Source organism: Opisthocomus hoazin, chromosome 1 (assembly GCF_030867145.1).
Source record: "Opisthocomus hoazin isolate bOpiHoa1 chromosome 1, bOpiHoa1.hap1, whole genome shotgun sequence".
In the NCBI taxonomy this organism is placed as follows: domain Eukaryota; kingdom Metazoa; phylum Chordata; class Aves; order Opisthocomiformes; family Opisthocomidae; genus Opisthocomus; species Opisthocomus hoazin.
This window is the reverse complement of record NC_134414.1, coordinates 17,975,277-17,990,830: the sequence shown is the minus strand read 5'-3', so window position 1 is coordinate 17,990,830 and position 15,554 is coordinate 17,975,277. Positions and strand designations below refer to the sequence as shown.

The following is a 15,554-nucleotide window of genomic DNA, read 5'->3' as shown; positions in this document are numbered from 1 at the left end:
TAATATATGCTTACAAATATCTTAAGGGCAGGTGTCAGGAGGATGGGGCCAAGCTCTTTCCAGTGGTGCCCACCAACAGGACAAGGGGCAATGGGCACAAACTGAGGCACAGGAAGTTCCGTCTGAACATGAGGAACAACTTCTTCCCTCTGAGGGTGACGGAGCACTGGAACAGTCTGCCCAGGGAGGTTGTGGAGTCTCCTTCTCTGGAGATAATCAAGATCCGCCTAGGAGTGGTCCTGTGCAGCCTGCTGCAGGTGACCCTGCTTCGGCAGGGGTGTTGGACTTGACGACCCACAGAGGTCCCTTCCAACCCCTTACATTCTGTGATTCTGTGACAGCACTGGTCCCAGTGCCGACCCCTGAGGAACACCACTTAGCACTGGTCTCCACTTGGACATGGAGCCATTGATGGCAACTCTTTGAGTGTGACCATCCAACCAATTCCTTATCCACTGAGTGGTCCATTCATCAAATCCATGTCTCTCCAATTTGGAAATAAGGGTGTCACAGAGGATGGTGTTAAGTCCTTTGCCCTTAGTGAAGCCATGTTGGCTGTCAGCAGTCATCTCCTTATTTTCCATGTGCCTTAGAATCGTTTGAAGGAGGATCTGCTCCAGCATCTTGCTGGGCACAGAGGTGAGACTGACTGGCCTGTCATTCCCTCGGTCTTCCTTTTTTCCCTTTTCAAAAATAGGGGTTATGTTTCCCCTTTTCCAATTAGATTTTAGGTGCTCCTAGCCCCATCAGTTTTATAAGTCGATATGGAAATTAGACCTTCTAAATCATAGCGGAGAGTACAATTACATTATCACAGCTCTGAAAAGACACCACATTCCCAGGATTGATGATACTGTAACAGCTTTTGCCACTTTTAGGCACTGTGCCAGACTAATCTTTACTGAAATTTTCTTCTACTGTCTGGCTTGCAAATGTAACTTTTGCTACCATTTTAAAGACAATGACAATGATTCTGGAAAGAGGCACCTTGGAAACAAGTATCTGATGTAGGCCCATGAAATTCATTTCATACCAGCAGGTCTCCCTTAATGTAAGTCTCACCAGGATCACGCAGAAAGTTACTACTTGTATTGCTTAAAATACAAAACGGGTGCACCTGAATATATATTTGGTAAACACATTCCAATCCACAGAAACTCCAGAGCTCAGATATTTGAAGTGGCTTCTGTCTTCAGAGATGGTTTAAATAAATATCCAAAGAGCTTCATGTGAAATCTGTGATGGTTACAAAATTGTTTCGTAAACGTGGTGAGATAAAACGCTTTAGAATGTGACAAAAAAAGGCTCATACACAACTGAGCATGTGAAGCTATGTGGGCCTATGAACTCACCAACAATCTCATCATTTTGCCCCTTTGTCTTCTTATTTATTTTGCAACTCCTATTCATTGGGCTCTGTTTCAAACTAAAGAGTGACAGGGGAGGTGAAGAGTCCAGACTGTTGATCTACGTACGTATTGTTTTAGTTGTCCAAGTGATCACTTCTGTGTGATGTAAAAATGCTTTATCAGTGACTCAGGGGTGGGTAGGCACCAGTTTATTAGCAGTCACATAGTACCCGCCTGCTGCTCTTTGTGAAGCTGAGAATTGATTAAGCAGCCAGGTAGGGTTGTGCTGGTAGCACAGCTGGCCCTGCAGCCCCTATTTGTGACCAGTCTGTGCCACTTTCCAGTATGAAAATGAATTTTTGCCTTCACAGACACTGCTGGTCTCCATGGGTCAATTCCAGTAATTGCAAAAGTGGTGTTAATAGCTACTAACCTCTGCTATCTATTACTAATAGAAATCACTGTGCATTATGTTGCACAGCTGCTGCGAAATAAAACACCGAGAAAGGCAGTCTGATAGTCAAATGCTATGCTTCTGTGCCATGTCTGGCTCTTGAAACAAGGAGGCATGGCAGTATCCAAATAACCCACTATTTGTTATCACTCCAGTACCAATAAAACCAACCCCCTGCCCCCCAAATCACTGTTAAAAAAAATTACAAAAAAAGAAAAGGTTGGTGCTGAGGAAAAAAGCTATTCAAGAGATGAATGTAATTGGAAGTTGCATTTTGTTTTAACAACTATTTCATGAATGAACACGTCCAGGCATAAAGCCAAAGTCAGCTGAGCTGTTTGTAATGGTACTATGCCCAGGAACTGGGAACTCTTGAGACTGGAAGAATGTATCCTTTCAGGAAACAAAAGCAGGTGTATGAACATTTAAGAAATTTTCTGAAGGAAGGTAGGGTAGCGATAGACTTGAACTAGTCAGAGATAAATGACCTTTTACAGGTACAGGATCCATAGAAAATCTTTTGATATACCTACACATTAACTCCCTGTCTGTACAGCTCTCTGGTATCCCAACCGAAATTTAAAGAGTAAATTAGGAACATGCAATGTAGCTGCCCAAGCTAACTCCTCACGACCACAGGAAAAGGTTATGATGATCCTTTAAAAAACAGGCCTAAGGATAAATAAACTAATATGAAAACAGAACACATGAAGTTAAAAAAAAATTTAAATTGATTTCATACCGTGAAGTACAATTTTATAGCTGCATACATACAAAGCTTTACTGATAGCTGACACACAGAAAAATGTTCAGGTGTTATTTAAGCCTCAAATGCATAAGAATTACAATTTAGAAGGTTCTGCCAACCAAAATAAGCATGTTGGAAACAGCACACAAAATTAAGAAAGGGATGCAGGACCTGGGATGACACGTGACATGACAACATCTAGATGAAAATGGCTAGAAGTAGTAGTACCAGTTACAGGTTTCTCAATCTTTTTTCTGCTCTCATGAAAATATGACTAACAACATAAATCAATTTAGAAAGCTCTCATTTAGCATGTAAAAAGATTTCAGCATAAAGTAAGAGCCAGCTTAGGGGGAGAAAAAGGTCTAGCTTTTTTTAAAGTAAAGCAAAGTAAGTAAAGTAGCCTTTTACTGAAGGATAGGTATTCAAAGAAACAGCTCCCACAGCATTTTAGTCTTTAAGGCTACCAGGCTCTGTGGCCCCATCATCTGCAACTTTCTGCAGGACCATGTGACATGACTTCCAGATTTCTGCTACGATTTCTTTTCACCACCAGAAAAATAACCTCCTTCCTTGACCACAACTAGTTGCAACAGCAGGGCTGCAACAAACACTGCATCGAGAGCTAGACTTGCAGGCATTTCTTCTGGCGATCATGCTAGCTTAGGCAGAGCTTGCTGGTCTCGCGTTGCTTCCTCACGCTCGCTTTGACTTCTTCCTTTGCCCTCCGTTGTTGCGATGCTGAAACAGTCTGTGGCAACATGGTTGAAAAATAGCCAGTAAAAAATTTTGTTTGCTTTGTTTTGCTTCTATTCAGGTCAGTTCTCCAACATGGTTGCATAATAAAACTGCATTGCTGCCAAAAAAACCAGGCCAACCTGTCACTGTTTCATTCTTCGTTCAAAGTAAAAGCACTTTCTCAGGGAGATGGATTTAAGAAAGTTTGTCAAAGTAATAACTGGAGCTTCTACAGACATTTGTAAAGAGTAATAAAAGCAATCTAGGTGTTCTGCAAACCTTAAGACAACATCCTAATGAGAACACTTCTGCTAAATATCTTTGTGTGTCACACAGCTATGGGCCCACGCAGATTACACCGGCTCCCCAAGGGAGAGTACCTTGCTTTCTTGTGAACAGGTGGGCGCTTCTTTGTTGGTGAGTGTTTGTTTGTTTTAAATAAAGGTATCTTTGTTTCTACATACCCTTTGGTACATGAACTGCCTGCCTTGTGACCCGTTTTTAATCACATCTCCCAGGACACTGAATAAGAACAAGTCTAGGGGTTTCAATCTATTCCAGAGATCAGAATAAACGAAGAAAAACTGGAAAAGAAGTTGTTTGTAGGAATGAAGTACCTTTTCTCGTACTACTGGGAGAAGTGCAGACAAATTCAGAATCCATTAAAAAAATATGAAAGTGGTAGATTGTCAGGTAACAGCATGTTCGGATATTATTCCAGGCTAGTAACAGGTACAGCACATACCCTCTGCTACAAGTAACATCATTCCCTCCCTCTGCTGTCACAAAATAAATGTGTAAAACTTTAGGGTTGGCTGATTCAGCAAAACTCAGGTTCCTTTAAAACACTCATCTAGAAGTGCACACATCTTTCTCTTTTCTCTGTCAACAGCCATCTGAGAAGACTCTCAGTGACTGTGTTGAAGTCCAAAGCGTCTACAAGCTGAAATAGCAACTACCTGCATTTCTGTGAAGACAATGTCATTAAAATCAACTCCTTCCAGCCACGCTACTCGGTGAATGCCTCTCAAAACGCTTTGGGAAAGTGCTGTTCTGTCATGCAAGACTGCATGCATTGAAACACAGGGAACATGGAATAAGCAGAGGCAACTGAGAACAAATGAGATTCATAAAATGAAAAGTAGTAAGCGGCTTTCCAGCTAACCCCTCGCATTGCACTTCTACTGAAGCGAGGATTTAGTCTGTCTGTCTCTCAACGACACTCCTCAAAACCGGGAGAGGCAAGCAATCTCATTTTGCGAATGTTCTTTCCTAGCTGAAAAACGCTATAAAGTAAAGCAGAACTTCTCAGAAATTTGGCCATGCGTTACTGTTCTACTGACTGGCTTTCAATCACCACCTTCTATTCCCATCGCCTTCACTGCTGATCAGTCAATTAAGAACTGCAAAGCACATTACTAAGGCACCACGGCAACTCACCAGGACACTGTAAAAATCATGGGACTGTTTACATCAGGCTGTTGAATCTTTTAACAAAATGCTCCACAGGCCAAAGGTTAAAGACTCCCTGTAATCATTTTGTATCGTAGTAAGGATCAACCATCCCAGCACCTTTCTAGTCAGATATCCATATGGAGGTAAATGCAAATACAGGCAACTCGAATACAGAATGAAGGAGAAACTGTAATAGTTAACTGAAGAAATTACCTTAACCGACAGTGTAGTACCCCTGCAACACACACTGTACTTTAAAAATAAATGGATTTTCTTCATTTCCATTCTCTGCAGAAAACTGAGGAGCAAATATACTAAGGACACTAATTATCAAAGCCCTCTTGCTAAGGCTTTGTATACTGTTCGTATAAGTCGTTATGGGTACACGAATGTTAAGCAGTACTGTAAACAAGGACCAGAGCTAGTGAAGCCCCTGACCTCCACTCCTCCCCTTCCTCTCCTCTTGAACTGTCGTCCCAAGTCCCTGCTTACAGTCTCTTGGCCCCATCAAGACAGACAAGTGCTCCTGTTTGATGCCAGCTAACCAGCCAACACAGACCAGCAGAGATCAGTGTGACAGATTGACACTTTCACACAAACAATGTTTACTACAAGAAAATAATTACGTCAGAACTCAACTCCATGACAAACACCTTGGAAAATAGCAAAGACTGTCTCTAAAAATAGGTTGCTTGCTTCCTCAGCTGGTAGGTTCACGAGGCAATGGAATTATCTAGGAGCAAGCTGAGCAACACAGGGTGCAAAAGGCTTTGCGTGTGCTACGGTTCTTCACTGTGGACATTCGTATCAATAAACAACTCACGTTTTCAAAGGAAAAAGGAAAACGAAAAAAGAGCAGGCAAGAAACACAGTGCAAAACATGAACAGTAGCTTCTCTTGTGATTTCACCACCATCATAAACTGAGCAAATTCTCTACTAACTGCACTACTCTGTCATAGCAAAATGGTTCCAGAAGTATTTTCTGCCAAGTTAAAGAAAACAGGGACCTATAGTTTCAATGTCAGATGTCAACAGGCGGGCAGTAACATGGATTTGAGAGGGACTAATTGCAACCAGTTTCAAGTGAGATCCATTTGATCTTTTAAATATTCTCATAATCCAATGCCACAGGACAACTTCAGGTTTTTTTCTTCATTTCCACAAAAATAATGGAACAAATAATTTTAAAGAATGGAAATTATTAGAGAAATTAGAACTATACTTTAAAAAAATCAGAAATGTACCAAGTGCAAAACTGAAAAGGAACACTAAGAGCTCCACATGCATTCCTAGACATTGTTATTTGAGAACATTACGGAATGTGACACAGTGTCATCTGGAAGAGCCAGCTTATACTCTATACAAAGAGCACTCATCATTTTATCTCCAAATTGTCTGTCTGGTCCAGTATGTTTTTTTTTTTTTAATTTGGGGAAAGTTCAGAAATGTCCATGCATAGATACAGATGTCAGGTGTTAAACTACATTAATGGTAACAGAACGTGAGCTGTTTACTTTTAGCACTCCGTATTTCTTTTTTTTTAATTGAGCACAAATGCTAAGAAACATGCACTGAACACATATATTTTTGTACATGAGTGGTGCAGATAAAGATAGCAAACAGGATTCCTTCTAGCCCAAGACACAGCAAGGGGGAAAGCTGCATTGCGAGTTCTCCCTCAACAGGAACACACCAAAGGAACACATTGCAGATCTGCTTGCTAGGAAGCCCATGGGAGAGAAATATGCCTGTCACTTCCAGATTTCATTTATCAGTTATAGTGGTCACAGATAACATCTGTAGGCAAGTGAAGGTATAGTTCTAATCTTTTTGATAGCAATTATATCAAAGAAATTACTATCTTCTTGATAGTAATTCTGGCCCAGAAAGTCATCATTGTCCTTGTGTGCACCAAAGAGAGGGGAAGCAGCTGACAGAAAGTCAGAGCCAAAGGAATTGTTTTTCCAGCTGGATCACTTCTCCAGTTCTGTTCACTACACAGTCACACAAACACTTGTACCAACACAACAGGGAAGACTGGACATTTTCTAAAAGGATCCAAGAAATACTCTACAAGTATGCAATTAATATGAATACAAAAACATTCTTCTAAGTGTCACTAAACTCCACTTGAGTTACCTCTCAATTTTTAAGTTGACAGTGGCTGGGACACAGAGGTGACTCAGATTTGGGGCAGAGAGCTGGTTATGAAAACCATTCATTAGTTAAAATTTTCTGTAGCACAGTTCCTCCAATCATTACAGAGCTAAAACACAGCAGAAAACCACACACTGCTGCTGACTACATCCTCTCTTGTCTGCAATTATTTCCAAGACTAACCGGCAAAAGCCTCAAAAAATTAGTACTACTTATTTTAAAAATGAAAATTCGTATTATATCATGTAAGGTAAAAATAAACCATATTTTTCTCCAAAGACATAAACAAAAAATATAATCAAAATTATTCTGAAAACTTAACGAAATAGAATAAATTAGCATCTTCCACAAAAAAGGGAAGATTCACCCAAATTAACCATCTAGAAAGTAAAAATTCACACACATCCCAAGAGAAACATATGCACAAGCTGCCAGTAAAATAATTTTCAAACATCTACTTAAGGTTGACTATTTCTGAGAAGTTCCCATTTCTCTCCATAGACTCCACAATGTGAGCCTAGACTGAAAAAATGTACATGACCACAACGTACATGCAACCATATGTTAAGCAAATTTCACCTGTATAGACAAAACGTACTCTTCTCACGGTTTGGGATCTGAGACAAATTCCAGGAGGACGAAAGGGAAGCAGGAAGACAGTGAGGCTGAAGATACTCTGCTAAGCTCTTCAGCACTAGGAAGTACCCATGGCTTGTCCAAAGACTTCCAGGAGCAATTTACAGTAAAAAGGGATGAATCAGCCACCACGAATCTCTGCACTCTGTGGCACAGCTGTCTTTAAATGTTGCAGATTCGGCTTGCTTTTAGCAAAGTAACTACCCTTTCGAGCTCTTCGAAGTAGATGTTTCCGCTAAATAGTCTTTTAGATACCAACTTCCCTTGCATAGAAGGCAAAAGAGGACTAGGACATAATCTGTTGATGCATTGCCCTACTCTGCAGACCTTCCCTGTCCACTTCCAGGCATGAAAAAATGATGCTGGTGGAGACAGAGATTTGGCACTGATACCTGCACCGTGCATACAGAATAAATTCCCCGGTGATGTATTCAGTAACTGGAGAACAAAGGATGAGATTTTTTTTGTTTGTCTTTTTCACTCATTTCTCACTGTATTTGCAAATGGCTCAAATCAGGAGGCCGAGCTGAAGAGTCTCTGGTAAGAGGCAATGGAGGAACTGGGTAGCAAGCAGGGTTATAGTGACAGAAATGATTAGTTATATTTGAAGTAAGACTTGAATTGTTTGTTCTGGTTAGTTCTTCAGAACTAAGACTGACAATCATATCAGCAAGAAAATAAAAAATAAACAAACCAAAAAGAAAAATCTCATTTCAAAGGTTGAAGTGTTAACCTGTTGCTGAGGACTAGTAGGTCTGGTCTGCCAAAAATTTTAAAGGGTGCTGAGATATGTCATTGCAGTTAATGAATGCCAGGCCTCCAAATAACACCGATATAATTTATTTGAACTAAAGCTACTCAGAGAGTCCTCCGTGCACACACTCTCTTCTCATTCTGAGCTTCCAGGTGTCTAACCTACCTTGTGGACTATATCCCTATCTTGTCTAGTCTACATAATGCTTTCTGACCACCACTGCATATTGCAAGTATTCAAAATAACTGTCTTAAGGCTGGGTGTCAGGGGATGGGGCCAGACTCTTTCCAGTGGTGCCCACCAACAGGACAAGGGGCAATGGGCACAAACTGAAGCACAGGAAGTTCCATCTGAACATGAGGAAGAACTTCTTCCCTCTGAGGGTGACGGAGCACTGGAACAGGCTGCCCAGGGAGGTTGTGGAGTCTCCTTCTGTGGAGATATTCAAGACCTGCCTGGATGAGGTCCTGTGCAGCCTGCTCTAGGTGACCCTGCTTCGGCAGGGAGGTTGGACTAGATGACCCACAGAGGTCCCTTCCAACCCCTAACACTCTGTGATTCTGTGAAAATGGGGTTCACTAAATAATTTTCCCAATGATTTCTAAAACTTGACTGCCTGTGGACAGTAAGCTGATGGTCTACAAGAAAAAAAAAAAGAACAAAACTATTCAAATCAGTATTTTCGTATCTTGCAGAATTCCATTTATCAAAGACGTGGATTTCTTCTGCAATTAATGTCAAATACGTAGCCTACTGTACCTGGGGTAGGAGAAAGAAAATAATAAATAAATAAATGTAAAAATAATGTTTACAACAAAATAGAATAATTACATGCAGATTTACTGCTCCTTTTCAACAGAAACCTCAGTTACTTAGCAAATGAGTATTTCCAAATTACTGGTCTGATGCACAAAGTCTGTCCAAAGAAGTTAGGCTGACAACACAGCACACGCTACCTTAATTGCTCAGTAGAATACGTACAGGCCATCTTAAGTGATAGCAAAAAAACCAAACCTCCAAAAACCAGCTTTGAGGTGCTTTTTAATTAATTTAAAACAGCAAAAAAGGGGGGGGGGGGGGGGGGGGGGCAACACAAATAAATAAAAAACAAACAAAAACCCAGTCCTAACTGCAAAGTGAAAAAAACCTTTTATTTGTGGTGTTGTTCCTTCACTTGTAGTAATATAACTCCAGACAGTCTCCCTGCAGGCAGGTTCCTACCAAACAGATTAATTAAAATGCCAAAGTTGGTATGAGGGGTGAAGAGCACTGACAGCAGTTACCAAGTATATCCAAACACCATCATAAACTATTTTTTATCATTTTAAGAGAGAGCCCACATGAAACAAAATGCCAGGTGTATGCTCTGCAGTCTCAGGGTGCTAGTATATGTGATTTTATGATTTCTCCCCTTCATAAACTGAGTAATAAGCAGCACCTGTGGGTAGAAGACTGCTTATTCTTCTAATGGAATCTGTAACCCACTTCAGAGGAGAAAGGTTAATTCTGCTCAACAACATGCTGTGTCCTTCAGTATCTGATTTTATGTACCTTTCCATGGATAGCTGGTTTTAACAGTTCATTTATTTTTCTTCAAGTGCAGCTTTTGAAACTGAATATTTTGATGCTTTCCCTGGAAGCAGACAGCATCAGACCCCTTGTGTGAAGGCAAATACAGAACCTCAATGAGAACATCCAGCTAGTACAAAAAGTCCACAACAATGAGATACTCTCTGAAGCATGAAGATTATGAGATAGAGAGACAGACATTAGAAAGAAAAATATTCCTTGACCACAGCACACAACCATCCACTTCAGAATTTTTGTACTATCCCCTGAAGTATTTAATATTGGTCAGGAATTCATAGTAACCATACACATCTCACTGATCCACGATGCCAGACAGAAAAAGCTCTGGGACTATTCATCACTTCCCAGTAACCCATAAATATTTGGGTAAACAGCAAGGAATGTAACAGTTAAGAGGCTGATTTCAGCCCAGGATTTAGTAAACTTTCTGAAATAATCAAGGAGTTACATTCAAGGTAACACTCAAGGGAACACATTCAATGCTTCAAATTGATAAGGGATCTCAAGAAAGAAGGAATCAGTAGCATGAACCACTTAATCTATTTTTACGTCAACTCAGCATAATCCTATGAAAGAAAATGGAATTAGTATTTTCTGTCACCCCCAGTACATTTCTGTTTGTTATGAAGTTTACTAACAATATCAAATGAATAGAAAACATAAATAATGCATGAATCTCTACAATAAAATAGCATAGCACTTCTTTAACAGAAACAATGTAAAATCACCAAGAGCAGAAGGAAATTATTTTAAGTAAGTTCCCTTGATACAGATCCAAATATTCTCATGAAATTACATTATAGCATCTCTATTGTTCCCCAATAATCACTGGGAAATGGAAGTTATTATTTTACATTCCCTGGTGGCTTGTTGCCGAAGTCATTGGAAAAGCAGTAGGGCCGAACCTGACTTTTTATCCTATTAATGCTACTTGTAAAATCCAAGAGTCAGAGCTGTTTGGTTGGGTTTTTTTAATGCACCATTTACCAACAGCATCATTAAATTAACAACACCACAAAATGACAGATCTCAAACATAAGGCTGTATATCATAAAAAGGTGTCTTACAAGTTACTTTTGCCTTTATTTGCTTTTTTAAGGGGAAATGTTTGGTACATGACCTCTGCTTTTTTTTTTTTTAAGACTACTACTTAATTTTTTAGCAGCAGGAAACAAAAGACAAGGATAAAAGAAACTGACTTACAATAATCGCCATATTATTACTCCTGCCAATAACAATGGCTGCAAAGCTTTAGACACCAGAGTATTTATGTGATGCACAGTTTTATTTAACCTTACACTTCAGTGTTTTTCTCAGGAGTACTGATCACAATCTTGTTTCATTAGCTTCTTCTGAAGAAAACAAAAACAAGTTCCTTTTGGTTCTTTACACAAGAAGGACAGATGACTTGCCAAGCACCTCTCCAACTATTTCCTTGACCACTGGAAACAATTTATACATACAGTGGGCAAGCACTCCAACACTCTCTGCATTCACCAAAACAAGAAAATAATTTTACTTATGAAGAATTTAATAGACATCAGATGAGAAATAAACTGGTGATATGAATATACACTTTCCATATTCACATCTGATTCATGCACTCATATACATGCTCATAAATTGATACTATAAAATCAAGGCAGGGAAACAAGCCCATTAGCTGGTAAGTAAAATTAGCATCTGTCATTCCATATTCCTGTACATCCAACATTCGCTGATACAATACTGTCTTTTACTGTCACACACTTCAAGAATTAAAAGGAAGTTCTAAAAGGTATGATGAAGTGTATCCACAGTCTCAACACTGACTAGCTGTTTTTCTCCAAGCCTTCTACAAAATGTCAAAAAGAACAAGCTTTTTTTTTTCTCTTCTTTTTTTTTTAAACGTTTTAAAGTTCTCTCTTTTCATATAGAAGTAAAGGAAATCAAATTCTTAAAGACCTGCATGCCCTGTCTCAAGCTTTCCAGTCAGCTGAGAACTTTTTCTAAAATCATCACTAATCTGCAAACTGGCTGGCTCGAAGTGCTTCCAGCAGAGGAATCAAAGTGTATGCATAATGCTCCATACTTCCTTAGAAACAGGCAAAAAATGTTTTGAAGATTTCACAGTAAAACCACAAGTATGTCAGGCGGCAAACTCTTATTACTAGCAATCTGTTCAGCGTATAGCATGCCACACTGACCCTCACAGGGACCTCTGGATTCTGTGCTGGCATGCAGAAAACTGCAGTAAGAGAACTCGAGAACAAAAACCAAGCATCTTTGACAAAGGTGATACTTTAGTAGTTTAACTCCAGTAATAATTAAATAAATTCCACCAACAGGCAGATCAAACTTTCTAAAAACAGAGAAATCCTAAGTGTGCTGAATTTTCTTACTCAAAAATCACTACCATGACAATGGTGTGTCCTTGATGGTCTCAAGCATGCATGTTCAGTGTGAAGAACAAACAGAATGGAGCTATCTCAAACTCAGTGAAAAGCTGGATGCAAATGACTTCCCCGTCAAGAGCAGCTTCTCCACACATGAATACTATTTGCCACTTTGTTTACAGTGATTTGATAACTGCATTCTACTAAACTTACAGCCTTTTGTAACATTATTTTTCCATGAGACTGAAATCTCACCCAAGTCTCTGACCCTGCATGGGGATCCAACAGCTCAGCTATACGCTCCATACATTCCCACTGAAGTCATAATGAAATAGAAGAAAAAGTATCTTTCTATCTGACTGGTCTTTCTTCACTTAATAAAATTAATGTTTTTTCTCCCTGTTACTCCAATGGCCTTTCAAAATACAAAGTAAAACGTTACATGGAAAGATCAAATTATAAACCACTGAGAGGCCAGAAACTTCTGACAGTGAAAAAGGGAATGACTTTTCTGAGGAAAAAAAAGAAAAAGAAAGAAAGATAAAGGGAAATTACGTATACATATTATGAAAGACTAACCAGTTCGAAAAGTAAAACCTTCAACTATTCATTGCTTTTCCTTTTCTGACAGTTAGCTCACAATAATCTTCAACCTAAACTGGAAAGCTATTAATTTGAAACACTGTTAAACTACGTAATTAATAAGTGTTCTGGTATACATCTTTTTAAGTGGCAAGTACTGAACAGTCACCTCACTTTTCCATCTATCCAGGAAAAAACATTTAGCATGAAGCAAAAATATTGCACTTTTATACCTTTAGATGATATAAACTATGCAATTGTACCATATAAATATTTATGATTTTGTCACTTTAAAATATTTATGTAAACAGAAATAGCAGGAGACCAATTCTACAGTTATTTACTCCTAGGAATAAGAGAATTTTATGTAAGCCTCTTCCTGGATTAATAAATTTGCTCCAATCTGAGTCAGAAAATCCTTTTCTTCACCTCCCTAAGTACTCATTAAAGGAAGGAAAACCAGGACAGATATAGTCATTGAATGGATTTGAGCTAGTTAAACTTTCACAACGTTTAAAAATCCCCCTACTGAGGTTAATCCTTACCTCACTTCTTTATTCATAATTGACTTCCAAGGAAGAAAAAAAATATTCATCCCTTCTGCAGAATTTTTTAAAAAATACTTGTACAAGGATACACTTAAAACTTAACAAAGCCACATCTGAATAGAAATACAAAGAAAAGCATACTGCAGATTCCTTCGTATGGCAACAAAGGGAATAAGAATGCCACAACAAAGGACAAATGTGACAAGTCTGATCCATAATGTATTCTGAAGCAAGAGTTTCTCAGGGGTGATAACTTTGCTTTCTCTTATTACCACTTATTTACCGTATTCTTGGTTTACTAGTATACATTTACTGGACAGCACTCTAAAAGTATTTCATTAAATATAAATACCAATACACATTTCCACAAAGCTCTTTATTTATGGTTTACTTTATTGCTGTGCCTTGTGACTAATAAGACAAGATGCAGGAAAGGAAAGGTACAGCAGCATCCACAGGTTATTTTGGGGTGGGGATCAGGGAGGGGGGAAATTGTGAGAAAACTGTTTTTAAAATGACGCAGAAGTATTTGGCTGAACACTCCATTAAATGTTACTGCAGTTTGTGCTAGCACATTTCTGCCTTTGCAGAATCAAGTGATTCTTATGAAACACTTAACATCTACTACACAAATTAAAAAATTAAAATAGCACTTCAGAAGTAAAAAAAGTACCATTTTACACAAATAGAGACCAAATGCAACATATTATTGCCAGCAAACTTACCAGTCGTCTCCTCTCCTCTTCAACAGCAATCAGCAGCCGAGCAAACTCTTTCAGTGACTGGGCTGTGAAGAAAACAAAGCAAAAGAACGTCCTGGTCAACATCACGTTTTAAGAACAGATGAGTCCGTTATCTGGATTTAAGTTCTACTGATAAGATACTGTTCTCACATACTACTTCACTGAAATCAGCAGTCATTAAGTAGGTACAGACTGAACTGAGCAGCAGGTCAAGAGCGGGTTAAAACAAAGGAAAAGAACCTGAGTCTTAAGAGCCCTGTGTATTTAAAAAATAAATTTTTAAACGGAATATGGCAAACTGATTTTCCTGAAATGTGCAAAGATCAGTCTCAAAAGAAAGAATTCTACAATCAGCCACAAAATTTTCTTTAGCATGCAAGGAGCAGAAAGAAACTGCAAAGAAAAATCTTGAGTTTCTCCTGTTAAAGTGCAGCAACAAGTATTTGCAAGAACTATGAGAAAAATTCAGGTAAAATCTGAAAATTAACATTTTAGAAGAAATGTGTTACTTATGCCAAATGATAAGGTTTATCAGCTCTTTGGCTTTGTGTTTTGCAAGGACAAGCTCCCAGGTGATGAGAACAGATGACATTTATAAGCAAGCTTTGAATACTGCTACAACTGTGATAGAGTCTTTGCTCAAAACTGCCGTGAAATATGTCACAGGGCTGTTAGTGGATGTCAACAGAAACATAATAAAAGTATTAATGCATAAAAGAGGGCAAGAAATGGGAAAACATTCAAAAAACTCTTAGAGCTTTATTCTCATGTAAGCAAGTGATGCAAATCTCTCTAGAAAAATCTGTCTTCCCATTTATATTACTTTCTCAAGGGCATACGGGCTTTCAGAATTCAGCATCACAGTTTCACAGTCAAAACCGCCAGAGAAGAATCATGTGAAGAGAGCTAAGTAGCTCTTTTTACTTTCTCCTGATGCATCTAGCAGTAACCGCTGCCAATGACAGGATGCTAAATTTCATGGTTTAAAGCTCTGATCTCAGAATGCTGATTCATAAATCCTACAACTCAGAACAAACGAGGCAATTTATATCATCTTTTAAAGAGGAAAAGAACAAGGAAATAAAACTTGTAGTATTTTTTTAACAGAACAGGCTTTATAAAGTCTTCACAGTCAATCAATGTACACTGCTGAGGGTATGCTAACTGAACTCTTGTCCCCTTAGCTATTCTGTCTTCTTAAGGGTTTTTACAAAATGTGTCTCCAATAATACAGTTTCATCCCCTCTCACCTTCCCTGAAAGATTTAAGGAAATAAGTACATTTTCTAGAGGATCTGCTACGTTCCAGTCTCTTCTAAGAGGGAACCAGCACCCAGCTTGCCTTAACTTGTCAGCATTCATGAATTGCTACTTAGTTTTTGGACCATACCCAAATCATTTTTATCCTTTACCCCATCTGGATGT

The 15,554-nt window shown here is 38.8% G+C and overlaps 1 protein-coding gene across 1 annotated transcript in view; it reads right to left on the bottom strand.

Moving 5' to 3' along the window:
- The window catches only part of ARHGAP42 (Rho GTPase activating protein 42), a 174,652-nt gene that overhangs the window by 103,466 nt on the left and 55,632 nt on the right, over positions 1–15,554 (bottom strand). Inside the window, exon 3 of the mRNA XM_075417838.1 lies at positions 14,113–14,174. Within this exon, the coding sequence (XP_075273953.1) occupies positions 14,113–14,174 (62 nt within the window). The remainder of the gene's footprint in view (positions 1–14,112; positions 14,175–15,554) is intronic.